At 34.4% G+C, this 16,698-nt stretch overlaps 1 protein-coding gene across 1 annotated transcript in view; it reads left to right on the forward strand.

Annotated features, from left to right (window-relative positions):
• Positions 1–16,698, forward strand: part of LOC137654686 (RNA binding protein fox-1 homolog 3-like) — a 66,679-nt gene that overhangs the window by 19,253 nt on the left and 30,728 nt on the right. The window contains 5 exon segments of the mRNA XM_068388562.1: positions 5,074–5,211; positions 10,272–10,325; positions 10,535–10,627; positions 10,917–10,974; positions 13,036–13,074. Coding sequence (XP_068244663.1) covers positions 5,074–5,211; positions 10,272–10,325; positions 10,535–10,627; positions 10,917–10,974; positions 13,036–13,074 — 382 coding nt within the window.

A 16,698-nucleotide genomic window follows, 5' to 3' on the forward strand; every position in this document is an offset into this window, starting at 1 on the left:
CCCGCCTTTTAAATTTCTTATTTATGATCTGGATATTAATCTCTGGCATCGTCGTTTGTTAGTTCTTTATGCATGTTCCAATCGATTTTTCATAATTCCGATCATCCATTGCACTCGGATCTTCCCAGACTCTACGGTCCTGCGCTTAATTCCAAGTATACTATTAATTCAAAGTCATGCATTCTCCATTAGTATTCTAGAAGTTTTATTCCAGCTGTGACCAGATTGGAAACATCTTCCCAATCAAGAAGTTAAATCGGTGGAAGTTTTAACTTCTAGCGAATGTTTTTATGTTGAACAGATTGATAAAAATCTCTCTTCATAGTTGATATATGGCAGGTCTATTTTAACGTTGTTTTTAATTTTAGGATATTTTCTATTTTCTATTTAGGAAGTCTGATATAGTTTACTTATTTCATAATTTCCTTTCCTCGGTGGGCTAGTTTTCCCTGTTGGAGCCCTTGGTCTTATAGTACCTGCTTTTAAACAATAGGGTTGTAGCTGTAGCTAATAATAATAATAATGATAATAATTATAATAATAGCGCTGTAAGAAATTTCAGAGGAGAGAGAGAGAGGGTGAGGGGGTAGAATTCCCCTCAGTTTCCTTTGTGAGCGTTTCCACCCCCTCTCTAAAAGCTGAATTTAGGGAGGGAGATGGAAAAAGGGGAAACGACGGCGACGAAAAGCGCAGTCGCCACCATCAGTGTTGCTGTTGTTTGGCGTCACAGGATCTCTGTGTATTGATTTGGCGCCGTTTGGGTGCCAGAGGTTCGAGTGTATCCTCTTTGGCGCCAGATGGTCACTATTGGTAGCGGTTGGGTTTTTTCCCCCATTTGGAAAACTGGTTTTTAAAACTGAGTTGGCTTTGCCGCATAGCTGCAATGAGACCGCAGAAAGAAAATTGCTAAAAATTCTGGGAGACAGTTTTGTTTTTTCTTTTATTTTACATTTTAGTTTTGTCTGTTACAGACAAAGGCGTGTACATATTTTGTATTATGGGGGGAATTTTTAGGTCATTGTTTCTCCTTTTGGTAATGCACTATTAGTAAAAGGTTGTTACTTGGTATTATTTATGAACTACTGTAGAGAGATTGTCGTTTCTGGCATAAGAAAAAAGGACAGTTGTGTGAAGGTCGGTGATCAAAGAAGAGCTGAACAAAGTAATAACTAAACAGCTAGTATATCTCAAACGATGTATCGATAACTTTTTTTTTCGTGTATTTCAATGGATGTATCTTAATTAGTAACAAAGAGTCTGTTCCGCTTTCATATAAAAGTTATCGCCTAATTTTGTGTAAAACTAATTTTTTTATAATTCTTGGTAAAGTGTCAAAAGATTTTATTGGTTTCTCCAAGTATTGACTGCTTGTTTAACCCACCCAAAGGAAACAAAGCTTTTATTACGATTATGTATTTTTTTAGGAATTAGTTAACTCTTCTACTTTATTTTTAAGGTACTGTTCATATATATACATTGACCGACGTTAACATTTCAGTCTTGTCATTCATGTTTTCGGAATTTTTTGCCACATTGCATTTCAACACTTCTTTTGCGTGGCTGATAATTCCTGCCTCTTCCCCAATAATTTTACGGCGATTTTGACTTCAATTGAAGTGTTGATTTGACACGACTCTTAACATATGACGAATAGCGTGTAAGAATAGGAGCAAAAGAAGCTGGGCGACGAATGTCAATAATCAATATAAGGAAATGACCTCTGCCACCGCAGTGCCTCAATTCAGACTTAACGATCTCTCTCTCTCTCTCTCTCTCTCTCTCTCTCTCTCTCTCTCTCTCTCTCTCTCTCTCTCTCTCTCTCTCTCTCTCTTTTTTTATAATTATTATTTGGCCTAAAATTGCTCTAACTGTTTTACTAATTTCTAGAATTTTGACTTGTTATTCGACAATTCTAAGGATAGACCTTTAAATTTAAGAGTTGTGGATTCGATAACTAATGATTGAGTGTTCAAATTCGAAACATTAGGACCATTATTATTATTATTATTATTATTATTATTATTATTATTATTATTACTTTCTAAGCTACAACCCTAGTTGGAAAAGCAAGATGCTATAAGCCCAAGGGTTTCAACGGGGAAAAAAGCCCAGTGAAGAAAGGAAACAAGGAAATAAACAAGAGAAGTAATTAACATTTGAAATAGAATATCTTAAGAATAGTAACAACACTAGAATAAATCTTTCATAAGATAAATTATAAAAAAAACTATGAACAAAAGGAAGTGAAATAAGATATAATAGTGTGCCCTAAGTGTCCCCTCAAGCAAGGGATGGAAGAAAGTTTTGAGTTTCATTTGTCACTGCAACGGATCCTAAAGTAAAAAGGGATATGACTTAGGGCGATCTTTTTGGAAATAAGTGAATTATTTCAGAAAAGTAATTTATATAGTTTTTTTTTTGTGTGTGTGGAAGCTTAAAGAGAATTGAATTTAGTATAGGCTATGTACAATAACCCACCAAGTTATCAGAACCGGACAACCAAAATATCTGTGCTGCATATTGCGCAGCCAACAAATTGTGTTGACACGAGAATAGTTACTGAGTTTACACGAGAATAGTTACAGATGGTTTCATACTATTGGAATCCAGATATATGTCCAACTGTAGGCTCTAGAGCCTTTAGATATGCGGCCCCGAGACTATACAATAAGCTCCCACGAGACATCTGAATGATTGAAGACATTAAGGCTTTCAAAAGGAAACTGGAGAGACACTTATTCAGCGAGTGCTGAATAGTGACGATTTAACAGTAAGTGAGCAATACGCAGTGTGAAATGTTAAATGCTCCCAAATGAACATGGTATAACGAATGTGGCGGTCCTGTAGAGAGGAGGGTTCTCCTGTTGTACAGGACCGGATAAGCAACCCTTAAAGTTATTAAAGTAAAGGAACTGGAATCTCCTTTTGATGCAATCCCTTTCCAGTTTCCCGTAGTAGAAGGACGGTTTATATTTGTTTTCGTGTTATTTATCATCACCACCTTAATTGTTATAGTTGAGGCCCTATGCCTAGAATTACTTAGAAAGACCTCGACTGTTGTGAATCATCTCTTTATTCTATCGCTAATTCAAGTTCATTTGAATGATACCAGGAAACCAAGAGTTAGATATTTTATTTTTACATTGAAGAATGACATACGGATTACGTGAATAGTCGTAGAGAATATTTAAATAGACATGCATACCCTCCATGAATAATAAATCTTTTTCTATTAACATGGTTTTTTCCCATTTGTATGGGGGTGAGTACGGTTGCCGTCTTTTTGAAGGACTTTGATTTGGCTTTGGGATAGAGTGTAGACCGTAGTCCCGATCGGCTGCCCTGCCTGCCAGTAGCAAATGATCATGTGTTGTGCCATTCATCAGCGTAATTCCTCCCAGCATTGAGGAGTCCTGGCGTGGTTAGGTCGACAGTTGAGACGTGTGAGGGGTCTGTTATATCTTTAGTTATTGGAGTGGCTTTGTTTGTGTGTATTAGTGAATAACAAATATTGTATAAGAATGTGAAGACTCCGCGAATGCATATACTGTATAATTCATGAAAAACAAGGTCCTGTTTAAGCCTTAAAAACGCTCTCTCTCTCTCTCTCTCTCTCTCTCTCTCTCTCTCTCTCTCTCTCTCTCTCTCTCTCTCTCTCTCTCTCTCATTAGAAACACGCTGTTCCCTTTACCAGCTGTTCTCACCCTGGGGAATTTATACGCAAACGTAATGAGACATGATGAATACTAAACAAAAGTAAAATTGATTTTCTTCTCTTTTAATGCTCTCTTCAGTATCCTTATGTGAATAAAGAATAAAGCTTATACCAGTATAACTATTAAGCATTAATAGAGAATCCTTGATATAATGAGATACTTGTACCGTAAATGTTTATGAAACGGGTTAATTGCTCTACATAAATAACTGATTCTTAACCTTGATATGTATTGTTTCATTTCAACCCAAGCATAAATAGAATTTAATTTCCATCGTTAACATTTTATATTTGACGAAAAGTTTTTACCTATTCCGTTTTGACACCCTCCTTGTTCCATTATCTTTCTGCAACACAAAAGGAAATCTAGTTCCTTTTGAATTTGTAACTTAATCGTTGGTATTTTAAGTGAAATTCATTTTCAAATTTTAAAATAATGTAATGTAAGCCTTTATATGTATGCACTTGTGCAAAAGTTTACTTTTAACGCCAATAACAAATACTTTGTATAAATAGGATAACTTCCAATCTCTAATTTTGCTTTTGAAAATTCCTCGAAAAGGTTATTTTTTTTTTTTCGTTAAATATTTGCCTGACTTCATTCCAACCCTTATGATTTTCCATCAAATAAATTGTTATCTTTATATAAGTTTACACATTAGCCAACCTTATGTAAATTTACACATTAGTCTTGGAATTTCCTTCAGGCGTTTTAACCTGTACTGATTTGTTTTGGTACTCAGCTGATCGTCAGTGTGATAGTTCCTGTGCTGCTTAATGACACACTCGACTGTGTAAATAAAATTGTGATTAAGCCGTGGAAATGTAACTACGAACATTCCTTTTACTGCATGAGTTTTGTCCTTGTAAAAACACCTTTAAGGCAGCCTATTTTAAGAGACGAAATGCACTAATTTTATTCTCATTGTTATGGTACAACTCACGTTTGTATTTTACTTGCAAGTACAGGTATCCCTAGGTTCGATTGTGAATTTATTGTGGCGTTGAGGTAAAATTAGTAGGAAATATATTAGGTGAAATAGTTTCAAAGGTTATTAATATACAAATGAATTAGGAAGGTAGGTTGATAAATGCGATAAGTAGATTATTTATTATAAAAACCGTGGTAATCTACTTCTTGAAATTTTCGACCTTAATACAAATTTCATTGGCTGGAGTTGGAGAACATGTTCCACATATTTAAATGGTCTTTATTATAAAAATCGATCAGTAGGTAGTAAGATAAACTTTGGCTTTAAATATGAATTGAGAGTTTTATCCATTTAATAATTACACTTCTTCAGATTTTGTTGTTGTTATTGATGTCTTAGCAATTAACGTGTTTATGTTTATTTCAGAGTGAAGGAGAAAATGGTGATGGAGCGGCAAATGGCCAGCCCGGAACGCCAGCCCCTGCCAAAGAACAGCCCAAACGACTTCATGTCTCCAATATCCCCTTCAGATTTAGAGATCCTGACCTTAGAAATATGTTTGGGGTGAGTGGTATTTTATGCCCTTGTGTTTGTACATTACATAGAATAGTGTGATGATTACTATTTTTTACACTATTTTTATTTCCACTACTTTAACTATTAATTTGATGATAGTGTACTTTTAAGCTTCAACAATACATGAATTGTAAAAGCATCGGTTATCACAGAATCTGTTGAGGTAACCCATGTCGATAAAGGGTGTTTTGTCTTGGACCTCATGGCTGCACAACACTCAAGATCAGTAATATTTACCTTATGGACATATTACCAAAGTAGTCCCCATAAGGTGGCTAGTGCCATCAGTACACCTCATAGGGTACACTGCTCAAGGGTTTTCACAATCTGGCTTGAGCTCCTTATTGTAGCCACTTTGAACCAGTTTTATCTCCGTTGATGTTTCCTTTCATCCATCTTACTGTCCAACTTCTTAATTTTTATTGTATAGGCCAACAGCACGGTTTTCTCCCCATTCCACTTTTGTACTGAATGGCATCCCAGCCTATGGTATCCATTTACCAGAAAAATTTTATGTATCGTGGTTCTCGGTTCATTGTGCTGGCATGTCCTCTGTACCTGTTTTGTCAAGAATTATGGTCCCAGTTGCAGTAAGAATAATCTCAAAGGATATTTTTCCATCCAAATTTTTGAATAGTGTAATGATACATCTTCAGAGGAAGTGTTCTGCTGGTCTAGCAGTGAGTGCTAGTTATCCTTATTGACCTGTCAAAGTCGAGTCCTTATGAGTCGCAGCAAAGTACAGTATCTGAAAGAGGCACTGGTTGGCCAGTTAGACCATTGTATTAGCCCCAAGTCTCTTGAAACAGTTTTATTTCCTAAAATACCTAACTTTATTAAGACATTACTTGGGGAAGAATTCAGAATGCAGTCATTGTTTCATCTTGGTAAAGATCAGTTTATAGTGCAAGAATAAGAGTAGTGAAGATTCTGTACTTGGTGGATGGACCTGGACAGTTTTGAGAATAGTGGTCCCTTTGGTGCCTTTATATTCTAGTTTGTAAACATAGTGAAAACATTCGGAAGTCCACAGCAAAGACTTTATGTCTTAAGGCATGGTTATAGCTGGTCCAGGATGTCAGTATAGTATAGACATACTAAAAAAATCTCAGTAATAATACATGATTGAAATTCACACCTATGCTTTGGCAGTTCATTGGTGATAGTTGCTAACTGTACGAACCAGGTGGTTAGTAGAATGGACTACATGGGTGTGGTGAATCAAGTAGTTGTAGATAACAATGTATCTTTTATCGTAATGGTTGTTCCACTCCTAGGTAATTAGACAAGTATGGAGGATATTGGGAGTCCTCAGTTTCCATGAATAGGAATCTTTTGTAAGTTTTCCATGACATATCTGGTTGGTTGGAAAACATATGCACTTATTTATCACAGACATTTATGATACTTTTTTTTGCTTTCTTTAATTTTTTCCCCATTGGAACCACTGGTAAATATATTCTTAGCATATAGAGGACCAAGATTAACTGTTGGTCTCATTGTTTTGACCAAATTTTATTCATTTGCTACCTTGATGTATTTCATGATTATTTCCTCTAGTGTATCATAAGTTGTCTTAAAAGTTTCTAAAATAGTGTAGGAATGTACAGAAAATATAGAAAATGTGTCAGCTGCAATCAACAACATAGAACTTTAGCAGGAAAATACGCATTGAGAAAAGATCCTAATCAAAAAGAAAATGCACGAGATAAGGGCGAACAGAGATGCAACAACCACTACAAACATAGGTACAAGTTACGCTAAAGTAACAACTACTAACATGGGGAATTTTCAGACTAGTACAAATAACCTAAATAATAAACAAGAAGAAAAGAATTGTGACTATCAAATACAGCAATAAAATTGGGGCTGCATCACGAATGGCTTTATCCCTCAATAATAAACAGCATATTAGCAGATAACAATTTACCAACAATGCATTTTGCTGAAGAAACAATAAATAAGGTATAAAGTACCATGAAGAGGAACAAATGACAATAGGATTGGAAAAGCAGAGCAGGGAAGTTTCAAGCATTTCAGAATATAAAGCAGGATATGCCGGATTCCACACAGTGTGAAGAGAGAATAGGAGAAAGTTCAGAAGATGACTTATCAGGTGAAGAATTCACACCCCGAAATGAACCTAATTTGTACTCAAACTCGTTAATTCCTCCATCAGGAGATATGATAAAATTGCCAAAAACAGCATTAATCAACAAGATATATAGAAGCCTCACTACAAGGCCTCCCAGGTCTTTCCAACTCTCCCATTTTGCAAAATCCACAAAGATTTAATTTCACCAACAAATACTGTACTACTCCAGTAGCTAAAAATACCAGAAAACAAAAAGTAAAAGAAAATAGGAAATTGTTGTGCAATGCTAACTTGAAACCATAACAAAATTGTGGGTAAACCACACTATATTACTCTTACTAATACAGGTACTTATCTTTCCAAAAATACTCTCTACCATGGCCAGCTAGCTAACCAACCTCATTCTTCTTTCACCCATCTTTCCTATCAGCTTTAAAAAGGAGAAAAAAAAAATTAAAACATTTGAAGCTGTGAAAATGGTTCTTTCTTTGCTGAAACAACAGCTGAGTATTCTAAGTAATGTCGAGAACTTTATTCTCCTATGGATCAATTAGAAGCAGTTAGGAGCAGATATGATAACTGACAATATGCTTTTTGAAAAGGCAAAGTTTTTGTATGCCGTCATCTTGAGAAATGAGCTAGGTATGTTAGCATACCAAGAAAAAGGAGTATTCAGAGCAAGCCGTGGCTGGTTTGAAAGGCAGCAGAGGCATTTTTGTCTGATATTAAAAGGTTTGTGGAATCCCTGTTTAACATGCCACAACAAGTTTTTAATTTCCCTGAGACTGGTCTTTCGGAAGTTGGCCAGGAGGACATTCATTACTGCAGAAGAGAAGGCAGTTTCCAGTCACAAGCCCATGAAAGACCTTCTAACCCTGCTGTTCTGTGCAAATGCCAGCGGGGATTGCAAAATCAAACCTCTCCTTGTGTATCAATTGGAGAATCTTCAAGGATTTAAAAAGTACAAGGTACAGAAAAAGCAACTTGTCATGTTTTGGGTTACAGGCATTTTATTTGTGCAGTGGGTCAATGAGGTTCTTGGTCCCAAGATCAAAAAGTACCTCATGGACAAGAGCCTTCTACTCCAAGCCATGTTACTAATGGACAGTGCTCCTGCCCAACCTCCAGCCATTGAAGAGGACCTGATAAAGGAATTCAAGTTTATCAATTTCCTGCTGCCCAACACCACTCCAATTCTCTAGCCCATGGATATGCGGGTGAGTTTTAACTTGACAAAAATGTGCATGAAGGAAATGCTCCAGCTATGTTCAAGGTCACTGAACGGACCAAGTTCATCTGAGAGTTTTGGAAAGAACATTTCCATATTGTCAGTTGCTTCAAAGTCCTTGATAAAGCCTGGGAAGAGGTAACAAAGAGAGCTCTCAATTCTGCAATGAGGAAACTGTGACCTGAATTAATTGCAGAACAGGATTTTGAGGTGTTCAAACTCATGCAGGAGGGGGGAAGTTAACCGTCAAATTGTGTCTTTGGGCAAGACAAAAGGTTTTAAGGTGGACAGGGATGACATCAGCGATCTGCTTGAGGAACATATAGCAGCTAATGACCTAGGAGCTGTTGGAGTTGCATAAGGAATAGCAACAGAAGGCAGTGGAGGATATTTAATCAGATGAAGTGGTAGAGTGACAAACCTCTAACTTAGAGTGAAAAAAACGCAAATGTTAAAAATGTGGGAAACCGTGCAAAATTTTGTTGACACACATCCACCCAGATAAAGCTCTAGCAGGGTGAGCGTTAAATCTATTTATGGAAAATGCAATGTCCCATTTCCATACAAATGTAAAGAAAAGACAAAAACATTGTCTCTAGATTGAATGAAAGAGTAAAGAAGACGATATTGTCCATAAAACTTAAAGTGATTCAGTTAATGATAGTAAATGTTGATCAAGAGGTATAAGTCCAGATATTTATTTTACCTGAAGTTCTCAATGAGGGAGATTCTTTCCTTCAAGCAGTAACCCCCTCCTCCTCGTCCTCCTCTCGTGTATTAATTTGTATTAATTTCTGATGATAAGGGTTACAATTTATTCTTTAAAAAACATTACACACTTGAAAATAACGGTATATGTGTATTTCTGAATGTATGAAGAGCTCAAAGTGAATTCCCCTTATTTTTATGGAAAAATTATTTTGGTTTGTGACTATTTTGGGTTGCGATCATACTCCTGGAATGAGTTAAACTTGAATACCGAGGTGTTACTGTAGAACGTTTGTTGTATCAATAAAAACATTTTAATTTTATTAGATTTTCATCAATATCAGGTTAAAATTTACAAGGCAGCAGTTAGCCCAGTACTGTATTTTTATTTGTTGTTGTTGAAGGGGCAATTATGAAGACAAAGCTAAAGGATAAGGTTGTAATGAATATTGACATCATTGCTGTAAATGAATAATGTAAATTGAAGTGATGCTTGTGTTATCAGAGGATTAAAATTGAGCATCACTTATATTGCTTTGTGATAAGAGAACTTGGAAGGAAGATGTTCTAGGTAGAACCAAAATGACATTTAAAAAATAAGATTTTTACTGAATACTTAAGAAAAAGGATGGTTTGGTTTCGAAGGTAAACTAATACTGTATTGTTATGATTTTGGTTTGTTTCTTTAGGCAATAAGGATGCTGTGGTACTTTTTATTAGTCTCCCATGAATCCCTCATAAAAAAAAATCCAGACCTACTGTGGTTATAGGAGTTACAAGAATATTTAGCAGGACAATATTTTTATGTTTGATAATGGATTAAAAAAAAAAAAAGAGAAAAGTACTACTTATTACCTAGTATGTATGCTATTCTCTTTGAAATTTTAGTACTTGAAACTTGAACCCTCATATATACTGAAAGGTATAGCTGGTAGAATATATGCCATTTTCAGGCTTATATGATATATGAAAAATACACCAGTGCATAAGAATCTCATGTCTCATAATTTTTTTCAGAAATTTGGCACAATTTTAGATGTTGAAATAATCTTCAATGAGCGTGGATCAAAGGTAAGATTTTTGTATGAATGTTACAAAATAGTATACTTCTGTACTGAAAAAATTTGCAATTATTATGTAGCCAACCTCTGGAAAATACTTTGTAGTTAACTTCAAGTTTTGAAAATACTCTATTCTTTTTTACATACTGTATATACCATTGTACTGTATTTCTTCCTTGTTATGTGTTAATTTTCTCAATTTTGTATGGGATTTTTCAGGGTTTTGGTTTTGTGACATTCGCTTCAGCAGCCGATGCAGATCGTGCCAGAGACTCGTTAAATGGCACTGTTGTTGAAGGTCGTAAGATTGAGGTAAAAATGTCTATGAGGGTTGTGTTTCTATAACAGTTGATTAATTGTTTGTTCATTTTTTTTTAAAGTTAACCTTCTGCAACTTTGTAAATTCTGATATATTATACTATACAGTGCTGTACATTCTTGCAGTATTGGAACTTAGCTTATTTTACAGTATATTGTTCTTTAATATTAGAAAAAAATTACTGATTATTTAGTTTATATGAGGTTTTTGTTATATTTGAAGCAGTTTTCAATCTTCAGTAAACTCATTAACAACTGATTAAATAATTTGTCATAATACCAGGTGAACAATGCCACGGCACGTGTTCAAACCAAGAAACCCGCAGCTGCAGTTCCTAACGGTAAGTGATGCCCTAATGCGTGCTCTTGGCCCACCTGTGCTGCCATAGTTCTCTTTTTCTTCTTTTGTCTTTCCTTCTTTCCTTATCCCTCATACCCTTTGCGAAGGGAAATAATATATCACCTTATACTGCCTGAAATTGACCAACTGAACACCAGTACTATCTCCCTCTTTGTACAATTGAATTCTATGTTACCACAAGCCTTTATGTAGATACAGTACAGTACAGAATGAAAATATCCATGCTACTGTTATCTTAGTGGTTTACAAGAAGTGGGCTGTAAATATTTCCTATTGTTGAATTCTTGTTAAGTAGCAGAGAGCATCCAGTTACAGTATGCCCTACATTGCTGACTATCATCAGTGAAAGATACGCAGGATGTCACTGCGAGGACACAGACAGAAAATCTTAAGTAACCTTGGACGTGTTTTGATATATATATTTATACATATTTATATATATATCACTTTGATGTATGCATCTTCACTCACATCCTTGACACCAATTTAAATTCACACAAGTAGCTATGAGAAGCCTCGATTATAAATTTTCTTCTTGAATGCATATTTCGTAATTTTTTTCTGTTTGATAAGGTGGTTAGATTAAAACTAGATGAATATAGATGCTCCTACATGCCTGTTTTCCAGTGGCTTATTGGAATGACATGCTTAAAATAGAAGTGGCATGCTGTTGTTACCAAATGGGGTTGTAGCCAACAACTAATGGTGAAAAACTATAGCGTTTATCCTCTGCACAGAAATCAATAGTTCACTTTGTGAGCGCATAATAGTTTTTAACAGATGTGCATATTATTTGCTGGTGTTTATTTTCTAACTGTGTAAAGATGTGCATATGCCCATCTTGTATGTACATATTGCTCAGGGGATCTTTTGAATGTGGTGTCTGCATGAACCATCATATAAAGACAGTCAGATGTGGTATGTCTACACTTATACTGTATTTCCCCTCCTCCAACCCCACCCATTATACCTATAATTATTGTCATATACAGTAATGCTAAAAAGAAACAGTTATAATGTAATAAAAAATCCTTTTGGTCTTCTGTTCCTGCCTCAGTTCCTATCTGTATTTCTCAGTTTTCCATTTCTCCATTTCACAGTTCTGTGGACCTCATTGCACCTAAGGGTTCCAGTAATGTTGCTTATAGTAAATAATGACAGCATGATCTAACACTGCAGTATGATAATGGAATTGATATTGTTGTCTATTTAGGACCCAGTTTAAACAGATTTACATGTTTTTAACTGCCTCCATGTAGATATAATTGCAATATGCTTCAATTTGTTGCATCACTGTACAAAAAAAAAAAAATGAGAGTTTAAGATTGCTAAAAGCAGGTAGACAAGACACCCAAATTAAAAGAGAGCTTTGATCACCTTTTTATTATGAATGATGTGAAATACCATTACAGTTAGTCTCTTTGTTTTAGCTTCCAGTTGTGAGACTCTGGAATGTGTTGCAGTGTCAACTTGTTGCCCCCCTCACAAGGAGGAGCACTCAAGGGCCTGTTCCTGTGTAGTCAACCAGCTTGTTATGGTCCACTCTTATTTATTGTTTCAGTTGACTCATTTATCAACAACAGTGCTGAAAAGAGCCATGATGATGATATATTTGCTCTCTTCACTTTTTCTAAGGACTATGTTGGGTAGCCCATTTTTATTATATATGTATATATATATCTAACATATATATCTGCTAGATTTTACCATTTTTATTTTGCTTTTGACTCATTATTATCATTGTTATCATCAGTATTTGCCTTTTAAACTACTAGTTCATTTAATAGTTTTTCATTTTGCTCCATTGCAAGGCATTGTGGCTTTATTCAGTTGTGAATGACAGTGTTGTTGATCAGGCCATATGTTTCATTAGTACTTAACCTCAGGGTTGTAAACAAAGAGATTTTACTTGTACAGTGTTCCTAGATTCTATACCATTGGACATGCCATGTGTTTAATTTCTGTGACTGATTGATATTTGTCAATCACCATGTGTGATTTGGTATTTATTTAGTTTTCTTTTTTCTTTTATACCTTTTAGTTATACTCGCTAGAAATGGAATGGTGCCAACTGCCGTGGGTGAGCGAAAATTAATGGATTTAGCTCATTCTCTTGGTGTTGGTTATGGGTGTTTGGTTTGATGTCTCTTCCTCTATATTATATGCTCCATTTGCTGTGCTACATATCATTTTTACTACTAGACCTTTTTGTGATGTATGCTTCACACCTAAATTTAGTAAAAATTTTTTTCTATTTTATTTTGTGATGAATGAATCACTAAATTTCAATTTAGAGAAATACATACTGTAGTGATTAGCTATTTGCAATGTAGTTGAATGTCAGCTACTGTTATGTTCACTGTTCCTTGCAGTGTGTATGATTGTGTGTATGTGTGTGTGTGTCTATATACATGTATATATATATATATATATATATATATATATATATATATATATATATATATATATGTGTGTGTGTGTGTGTGTGTCTGTACAGTATATATATATGAATGCATCAGTGTGTATGACAGCGATGCATGCCCATTTTGACATGAATTCAAGGGAGAGATGAGAGCATTGCTTAAGAAGAAATATCTTCACATTGAATATGTATCAGCATTATCTTAGCAAGACTTTTTCAAGATATGAGATCAGTTGGGTAACGGCCATTTTCTAAGGCTATGGAGTACTGTTGTAATTTTTTCTCAAGATTTCTTCCGTGAAGTCCAATTTTTAGTCTTTGTCTCAGGAGGATTAGGTATGACCTAATTATTAAACATCCATTAATTACTCATCCTTAGAAATTTATCAGTGTATAACAGAACTTTGGGGGTATTCAAAACTCTAAGGTGAAAGGTCTTAATGTATCCTAATGAGTTTCTATCCCTTTAATTTGAATAAGGGCATTTATGTCATTATTTCACTTATTTTAGAATTATATATCCACACATACATTTATTTGTGTGAACACACACACTAAGCCCATATGAAAATAACACATTACAGGGAATGTCTTAGTAAATGTTCATTATTACTGTAAATCTTTGTGTGGGGGGTTTAATTTTTTTTTGCATTCCTAGTAATGTATACCTGGAGTATTTGATGACATCATCATCATTGTTAACATAACCTCTTTTTGTTAACAGTATAGACATATATGGGCCTTTTTAAAAAATCTATCTAAATGTTAGATTACAATAAGATATATATATATATATATATATATATATATATATATATATATTGTATGCATAATATATACTCTATATCTGTGTTGCATATACTCATTAAAGGCAATTTTCCCATTGGTATGAAACTCATCGTATGCAAATATTTATTTATATACTATATATCTATATAATATATATATGGGTATGGTATGAAATATGCACAGTTGAATATATACCTTAAGTGTGTTTTGATATGTGTGGATTATATTGTACCCACAACAGAATATACAGTACACTGTTAAATATATCAAGTAGAGAATATTTTTATTCATTATCGATAATTCTTTTGGATTTAGTTGCTTTAGGTTTAATTACATTATCTTCTTTAGGTGAATTATGCATAAAACAATGTTTAGGCAAGGGCTTTATATATTAGTAAACATGTTCTAATGCTTTAAGGATTTTTTTGTTATTTGTAGTGTTTTGTGATCCAAAATCAAGTGTCAAGTAAAATCCCCTACATAATGCAACAAAATATATGCCTGTACTTTCTATTGAGTATAGTATTGTAATAGGGTCAGAGTATCACACTTATTATTGTGGATTTAAATTTAATGTAACTACAGGAGTGCTTTTAATTCTTTAGCTTAGTAAATTCAATAAAATTTTAGCATTTTAACCTTGGTTGTTGTGTAATCAATAATGACTTATTTTGATAAAATGTCAGCAAGATGATAATCTCTTTAAGCAGCCATAAAACACAGTAATTTATATTCACATATGTGTGCTAAATATGTAGTTTGCTGTATATCTCTAGTGACAGTATATATATATATATATATATATATATATATATATATATATATATATATATATATATATATATATATATATATATATATATATTCTGTTTATATCTGAATGTATGTTTGTGTTTTGATGTATGGTATGTAAAAGTGTAAGTGATGACAAATGAAATGTGTAATTTGATTATTTTATATTTGAGTGTACACATATTACACTTCATACACATAGAAGAATAGTTTTGTGGAGTATGATGTTTAGCACAGCATCTTGCTTTGGCAAACCTGCAGATTTCATCCTCCTTTTTGCCTTTCCACCCTGTTTGTTCTTACTAAAATTGATTGTCAAGGCCTGTCAAATAAAGACAGTAATGATGTGCAACTTTTCATAAACATAGATCAATTGTTTAAGTAGGTTACAGTGATTTAAGTTTTTCACATTTAAACAATTTAGCTAAATTCACATGATTTTAAGATAAATTTTCTTGTGAGTTATTTTGATAAACTTTTTTAACATCAGTATTTCTGCCAGATTAACTGCTTTGTATTTCAAGTATATTATATTTCTTGAAAATATTAATGATATGCCGAACGTCTCTAAATGTGCTTGATCGGCCACCTATGTATTAGTTTTGTTTACTTACAATGTATACTATGCATCTGCTTTTGCTTACAAGACCTTTTGTGTGCATCATTTTAAGGTGTACTTGTAAACAGGCACAATGTTAATTAAATTGGCCTTCTTTATTTTATTAATACATTTTACTTTATCTTTAATTAAAGCACTTTCACATTTTTGTGTAAGTTAGTCAGTGAAATTTTGCCAAAATTAGTTATTTGGAAGTGCAAGTGCTTTGTGTAGTGTCTGTATCTAAGGTTTATGCAAGCTAAGTAATTTTTAAATTGTGGGTAGCATGAGGCATAGAATAGACTTCAGTCTTCCCAGGCACTGTTTCCTACAATCAGTATACAGAAGGCCTCTTTGTTAGACAGTGGCATTTGTGTGTTTATTTTTTTGTAGTTCCTTATGTCCTTCTTGAACATAGTATATGATCAAGGAGATCTATTGTTCTTACAGTGCCTGGTTTGCACTGATCATTGCTTGACCTGTCCATTAGCCTTTTTCCATCTGGTTTGCCTTCTGTGTGTGTATCTCTCTCTTTCTTTCTTTCACTCTGTTCCCCTCACATCAACCTCTCATATTCCTCCATCTGTATTCTTTTAGATGCCCTTAGTTTAAGTGGCGCCTGATTCTTCCATTGGGTTTACTTAGTGGGTTTTTGTGCTTGTTGTCTTAGTGGAACTCACTGCATTGTAATATACCTTGAGCTGACGAGTAATCATAATAATAATAATAATTAGTAGCGGAGTGATAAATTGTCTTGCCAGTGGATTGACATATTTGTTATCGCAAGCCAGCATCCACACTTTTTTACCACTTCACTTCACTTTCCCCAGCGGGTTAGTTTGATACCCTCCTCACTGCGAGATGTTGCGCATCACTAAACAAATGGGAAACGCAGGTTACTTCTACCAAGTTACTGGTCTCTCAAATTAAAGCTGGTAAATATCGGTACTTTAGCTAGTTGAATGATTGACTTGTTGGCTTTGGACGGGACTTTTTTGGCTCTAGGATTTGATTGCATCTAGCATGACCCGAGTGCTATGGATGGAGCGCGTTACTGTTGTGGATTTCAGCTCTCCTTGTTGCTCAGAACCCCCCTGGACTCG

This window comes from Palaemon carinicauda, chromosome 15 (assembly GCF_036898095.1).
Source record: "Palaemon carinicauda isolate YSFRI2023 chromosome 15, ASM3689809v2, whole genome shotgun sequence".
Classification (NCBI taxonomy): Eukaryota; Metazoa; Arthropoda; class Malacostraca; order Decapoda; family Palaemonidae; genus Palaemon; species Palaemon carinicauda.